This window comes from Oncorhynchus masou, chromosome 5, assembly GCF_036934945.1.
Source record: "Oncorhynchus masou masou isolate Uvic2021 chromosome 5, UVic_Omas_1.1, whole genome shotgun sequence".
Classification (NCBI taxonomy): Eukaryota; Metazoa; Chordata; class Actinopteri; order Salmoniformes; family Salmonidae; genus Oncorhynchus; species Oncorhynchus masou.
In genome coordinates this window covers 86,613,810-86,621,309 of record NC_088216.1, presented here as the reverse complement: position 1 = coordinate 86,621,309, position 7,500 = coordinate 86,613,810, and the positions used below count along the sequence as shown (strand labels likewise).

The 7,500-nt window shown below is 41.8% G+C and overlaps 1 protein-coding gene across 1 annotated transcript in view; it reads right to left on the bottom strand.

Annotated features, from left to right (window-relative positions):
- LOC135530244 (dedicator of cytokinesis protein 3-like) overlaps positions 1-7,500 on the bottom strand; it is a 277,860-nt gene that overhangs the window by 152,208 nt on the left and 118,152 nt on the right. The window contains 1 exon segment of the mRNA XM_064958601.1: positions 923-1,004. Within this exon segment, the coding sequence (XP_064814673.1) occupies positions 923-1,004 (82 nt within the window).

Below are 7,500 nucleotides of genomic sequence, written 5' to 3'. Positions count from 1 at the left end.
TTGTGTAAGGGGTGATAAAGGCCAGAGTAAACAGTTAAATACATTAGTTAGTTGTGTAAGTGGTGATAAAGGCCAGAGTAAACAGTTAAATACTTTACTTAGTTGTGTAAGGGGTGATAAAGGCCAGAGTAAACAGTTAAATACATTAGTTAGTTGTGTAAGGGGTGATAAAGGCCAGAGTAAACAGTTAAATACATTAGTTAGTTGTGTAAGGGGTGATAAAGGCCAGAGTAAACAGTTAAATACATTAGTTAGTTGTGTAAGGGGTGATAAAGGCCAGAGTAAACAGTTAAATACTTTAGTTAGTTGTGTAAGGGGTGATGAAGGCCAGAGTAAACAGTTAAATACATGACTTAGTTGTGTAAGGGGTGATAAAGGCCAGAGTAAACAGTTAAATACTTTACTTAGTTGTGTAAGGGGTGATAAAGGCCAGAGTAAACAGTTAAATACATTAGTTAGTTGTGTAAGGGGTGATAAAGGCCAGAGTAAACACTTAAATACTTTACTTAGTTGTGTAAGTGGTGATAAAGGCCAGAGTAAACAGTTAAATACATGACTTAATTGTGTAAGGGGTGATAAAGGCCAGAGTAAACAGTTAAATACATGAGTTAGTTGTGTAAGGGGTGATAAAGGCCAGAGTACACAGTTAAATACTTTACTTAGTTGTGTAAGGGGTGATAAAGGCCAGAGTAAACAGTTAAATACATTAGTTAGTTGTGTAAGGGGTGATAAAGGCCAGAGTAAAGAGGTAAATACTTTAGTTAGTTGTGTAAGGGGTGATAAAGGCCAGAGTAAAGAGGTAAATACTTTAGTTAGTTGTGTAAGGGGTGATAAAGCCAATGACCATTATTGTTTGATGATCACATAAATGTTGATTGTGATGCTATTGGGGCGGATGGGGATGGGTGTCTGGTGAGCTCACCGTGAAGAGAGCACACAGTCGGTCAACCTTTTCTGGATTTTTGGGACCTCCATTCTTGTTCAGTCTGACCATAAACTTCTCACTGAAATAAGAAAGAAAATCTACCGTTTGCTGCATTTCCAATGCAATTTCCTGCGATGCGATCAAGTCACACTGTTTAGAATCCCCCACGACACACTTTGGATTCGTCATTGTCATTGGCCAGAAACATGCAGTACAATACAATACAATACAGAATACATGTTCTAAACCAAACCGTTATCCCTTTGCAAAGATATAGAGACTATATAAGGATAGCAGCATATTACATGAGGGCCACCCACTCACTGATTTGGTAAACATCTAAGGGATAGGTCTGGAGAAATGTAACCACTCTCTAACTCATAGACAGAGCTATGGATACAAGGACTGACCATACATGATATCAAAATGATAGTCTTAACTAGGTATGTGAAAATGGTAAACATTTTCTTAACATTTTAAACTGCCTTTTTTTTAAACTGCCTTTAAAAAAAAAAAAACGTTTTAATGGTGAGAAAAAAACAGAAGATGATGTGAATTCCCAATTCAGATAACGGTCCTGTTAATGACCACTAGGGGGCAGTGCAGTTCAGTCTACCACGGTCCTGGCTACCAGACCGCGCTCACCTTACTGCTGTCCCCCACCCACTCAGCAACCATGGTAGTTAATGCTGTTTGAGGTGCTCTGCTCCGGGCCTCTCCTCCATGTTCCCAGTTGCCAGGACATGGGACTTCGTGTCCCACTTCTCACCAATATCATGGCTGGCAGCAGTGACGTATGACAGCGTGTTCATAGACGTCCAACAATCTTTTGTTCATGCCACGTATTGTGTTTGAGAGCTCGCGCTTTGTGCTATTTCTCCATCCGGCCATCACGTTTTATCGACATGTCATCTTGTATTGTGTGTGTAAATATGGCATCAGGGCGTTGAAGCCCACATCCTCTCATAGACATTAAAACATCAGGGCGTTGTTAGCCCACATCCTCTCATAGACATTAAAACATCAGGGCGTTGTTAGCCCACATCCTCTCATAGGCATTAAAACATCAGGGCGTTGTTAGCCCACATCCTCTCATAGACATTAAAACATCAGGGCGTTGAAGCCCACATCCTCTCATAGACATTAAAACATCAGGGCGTTGTTAGCCCACATCCTCTCATAGACATTAAAACATCAGGGCGTTGAATCCCACATCCTCTCATAGACATTAAAACCAGTAGATGGAAGTCAGAACTATGTGAATTTGAAGCGTGCCATATTGCTGGATGGGGCTGAATGGCACCATTTTTTTGTTGCTTTGGATCACGGTGAAAGTGGCCTTAACTAGCAAAGAATCATGGTCGATGTTGTCGTTTTCATCCTGCCTGAGAGTAGCCTGCAGGCCCGTGATTGGTCAGTGTCAGCACGTGGTCCTGTGTGACGACAAATGTAGTAGTCAGAATGGATCACTATTTAATTAAATATGTAGTAGTCAGAATGGATCACTATTTAATTAAATATGTAGTAGTCAGAATGGATCACTATTTAATTAAATATGTAGGAGTCAGAATGGATCACTATTTAATTAAATATGTAGGAGTCAGAATGGATCACTATTTAATTAAATATCTAGTAGTCAGAAGGGATCACTATTTAATTAAATATCTAGTAGTCAGAAGGGATCACTATTTAATTAAATATCTAGTAGTCAGAAGGGATCACTATTTAATTAAATATCTAGTAGTCAGAAGGGATCACTATTTAATTAAATATCTAGTAGTCAGAATGGATCACTATTTAATTAAATATGTAGTGGTCAGAATGGATCAATATTTAATTAAATATGTAGTAGTCAGAATGGTTCGCTATTTAATTAAATATCTAAAGAAAATTGCGAACGTAAAAATTCAATGTGGGGATCGAACTTGATCATAATTTCTTTTTATTTCTCCTGTGTTTTTTAAAAACATTTTACTACATTGTTATTGATTATTGCATTGCTGGGTTTTGAGTTTGTAAATAAGACATTTCTCTGTACTTGTTACATTAAAAATGTCAAACTTCAACACATTTTAGAGCCCAAAATGACAATAAAAAAATTTAAAAAATGTTGGGCTGTTCTGGAGATCATGATTTACATAGGATTTCTAGGCCAGACCAGAGATTTTGGCACCACTAGGTTCCTATCAGCAGCCGGCCATCAGAGTTAGTGACGTCACGCTCCAGACCGGAGACTGGGGGCCGAAGCTTCCTACACCATTTGACAATGGATGCATGTTAACTGCAGTCATTTCTGTAATCGGTGCTGTGATGTGATGGAGTGAGAAAATCCCAGCTCTGATTGCAGAAATGATTGCAGTTGACATGCAGCCATTGTCAAATGGTGGAGGATGTCTCCCTCCATACCTTAATGGCATATCTAGAATCAGACTACAAGACCCCATGTTGAAAAACCGTGACGGCCACGATGGAGACATAGTACAATGTTTTCTCTGCAAACAAAATATGTGACGTTAACAACAGATTGTTGGACGTCTATGAACACACTGTAATACGTCACTGCTGCCAGCCATGATATTGGTGAGAAGTGGGACACGAAGTCCCATGTCCTGGCAACTGGGAACATGGAGGAGAGGCCCGGAGCAGAGCACCTCAAACAGCATTAACTACCATGGTTGCTGAGTGGGTGGGGGACAGCAGTAAGGTGAGCGTGGTCTGGTAGCCAGGCCCGAGGTAGACTGAACTGCACTGCCCCCTAGTGGTCATTAACAGGACCGTTATCTGAATTGTGAATTAACATCATGATATGTATTTTTTTTGTTATTGTTTAAATATTTAAACCTTAAGAAAACGTTTACATTTGACACATCCCTAGCACACACACACACACACACACACACACATATACACACACACACACACACACACACACACACACACACACACACACACACACACACACACACACACACACACACACACACACACACACACACACACACCCTGCACACATACACTCACACACACACACACACGGCCGCACATACACACACACACACAGACAGAAACACACACGCCAACACTGTATGCAACCATTTGTTGACTCAGAGGGGGGCATGATGCTGTCAGAGGGGGCATGATGCTGTCAGAGGGGGAATGATGCTGTCAGAGGGGGCATGATGCTGTCAGAGGGGGGCATGATGCTGTCAGAGGGGGCATGATGCTGTCAGAGGGGGCATGATGCTGTCAGAGGGGGACATGATGCTGTCAGAGGGGGCATGATGCTGTCAGAGGGGGGCATGATGCTGTCAGAGGGGGGCATGATGCTGTCAGAGGGGGCATGATGCTGTCAGAGGGGGCATGATGCTGTCAGAGGGGGCATGATGCTGTCAGAGGGGGTATGATGCTGTCAGAGGGGGGCATGATGCTGTCAGAGGGGGGCATGATGCTGTCAGAAAGGGGGCATGATGCTGTCAGAGGGGGCATGATGCTGTCAGAGGGGGCATGATGCTGTCAGAGGGGGCATGATGCTGTCAGAGGGGGCATGATGCTGTCAGAGGGGGGCATGATGCTGTCAGATTGGGGGGCATGATGCTGTCAGAGGGGGCATGATGCTGTCAGAGGGGGGCATGATGCTGTCAGAGGGGGGCATGATGCTGTCAGAGGGGACATGATGCTGTCAGAGGGGGGCATGATGCTGTCAGAGGGGGGCATGATGCTGTCAGAGGGGGGCATGATGCTGTCAGAGGGGGGGTATGTCTTTCTGTTTTTTATTTGTATATTTTGTGTGATGCCTGTATGCGTGCGTGTGACTCACAGAGGGCAAAGACATCTAAAAGAAGACAATACCCATGAGGTACTATCTTTATCTATACACAGCAGATACTTTTAGGTCCAGTAAGGACAAACTATCATCAGAATATAAATAAGGACAAACTATCATCAGAATATAAATATATTGGGTCCAGTAAGGACAAACTATCATCAGAATATAAATATATTGGGTCCAGTAAGGACAAGCCATCAGCAGTGAATCAGTTCCTCCCACAGAGGGGAACATGATATGAAATCGTATTATTATCGTATATATTTGCTTGAAATATCAGTAGAGTACTCAGTTTCAAACGACTATATTTTAAGTGGAATGATAGTGTGCATATTGGCGTGGAGACTAAGGTAACTGTACCCAACCCGAGGGAAGGTGGAAAAAGAGCCAGGCAATCAGCGTCCTGGGGGAATAGACCGTAGAGTAACGTCTCCTCCCAGATAGCAGGTAATCGTTAAAACCCCTTTCTACCCAGTCACATGATCATTTCTACTTCCTTTGTTCAATACAAATGTTTGATGGGCCATTGTTCTAAAGTACGGCAGCTTCTTTTTTTTTTGTGTCGAATGACTGGTACTTCAAGGTGCAAGTACCAGCCAAAAAATGCTAATAACACACTTATGGATTGAACTAGCACTCTGAGGTAGCTAGCAGGTGCTTAGCCAGAGATCCTAACAGAAACCAAAAACATCTAGCAACTTCTCCTGAGGTGCAAATATGTTACAAACAAACGTATAGTTTGAATTGGCCACTCTGAGGTAGCTGCTAGCTAGCAGGTGTTTAGCCGGGATAATGCATGGAAATAGTTCCAAGTCCTCTAAGGATGGCTGGTGCTTTGTCAAGCTGCGGTATAGATATCCTAACAGATAGATAATCTCTCATCCCAGGGGAGATGAGCTGTAGGTAACATGATATTGAGTCCTAGACGCAATCTATAGAGTCCCAGACAAACTAAATTATAGTTTGTCCTTACTGGACCCAACATATTTATATTCTGATGATAGTCTGTCCTTATTTAAATTCTGATGATAGTTTGTCCTTATTGGACCCAAAAGTCGTGTAAATATTTGTTATAATTATTTATTATGGTTGTTACATTGTCCAGAAAGAATGCATTTGAATGGATGAATAACACCATGTGTATCCTATACAACTAATACAACTAGTACAACTAGTACAACTAATACAACTAGTACAACTAATACAACAAGTACAACTAGTACAACTAATACAACTAGTACAACTAGTACAACTAATACAACAAGTACAACTAATACAACTAGTACAACTAATACAACTAGTACAACTAGTACAACTAATACAACTAGTACAACTAATACAACTAGTACAACTCATACAACTAGTACAACTAGTACAACTAATACAACTAATACAACTAGTACAACTAATACAACTAGTACAACTAATACAACTAGTACAACTAGTACAACTAGTACAACTAATACAACTAGTACAGCTAATACAACTAGTACAACTAGTACAACTAATACAACTAGTACAACTAATACAACTAGTACAACTAGTACAACTAATACAACTAGTACAACTAATACAACTAGTACACAACTAGTACAACTAATACAACTAGTACAACTAGTACAACTAATACAACTAATACAACTAGTACAACTAGTACAACTAATACAACTAGTACAACTAGTACAACTAGTACAACTAATACAACTAGTACAACTAATACAACTAATACAACTAGTACAACTAGTACAACTAATACAACTAGTACAACTAGTACAACTAGTACAACTAATACAACCAGTACAACTAGTACAACTTGAACCCCATGGCCAGGTTGTGAGTGGGAGGGGCTGCCTGAGATGGCGGTGAAATGATATTTGACAAGGAAAGATATACTTCAGACCACATTTATTTAAATATGCCTCCATGGTAACGAAGTCTCCGTGGTAACTACTGCAGCTCCTTTGGTCTCCGGGCGTACCTCCTCTAGTGTCCCCAGATTCTACTGTGTTACCATAAAACAGGTCCCACCTACAACAGACACATCTACTGGGTTCTGTGACAATGACATGCAGCATGTCAACATCTTCAGTGGGATAATTTAGATCTTCTCAGTGATAGAATCCATTAAACAAATATATCCCTCAGAACAAGGGCTGCCACACACACACACACACACACACACACACACACACACACACACACACACACACACACACACACACACACACACACACACACACACACACACACACACACACACACACACACACACACACACACACACACACACACACACACACACATTTGCCTCTTGTAGCCTGAGCTTGATGTCAGACCCACCAGCGAGGAGACGATAATACCAGACAACAGGTTATCAAGGTCAAAACAGCTGAACAGCTTTCCTCTGCCTGACCGCTGTGTGTGTGTGTGTGTGTGTGTGTGTGTGTGTGTGTGTGTGTGTGTGTGTGTGTGTGTGTGTGTGTGCGCGTGTGTGTGTGTGGCAGCCGCTGTTCCTGCTGCTCGTTTAAATGTGGGGAGAAAGAAGGACAGAGGAATGAGGGAGATAATGAAACCCCCTCCTCTCTGTCTCTTTCTGTCTCCTATCTGTCTCCTCTCTGTCTCCTCTCTGTCTCCTCTCTGTCTCCTATCTGTCTCCTCTCTGTCTCCTATCTGTCTCCTCTCTGTCTCTTTCTGTCTCTCTCTGTCTCCTCTCTGTCTCCTCTCTGTCTCCTCTCTGTCTCTCTCTGTC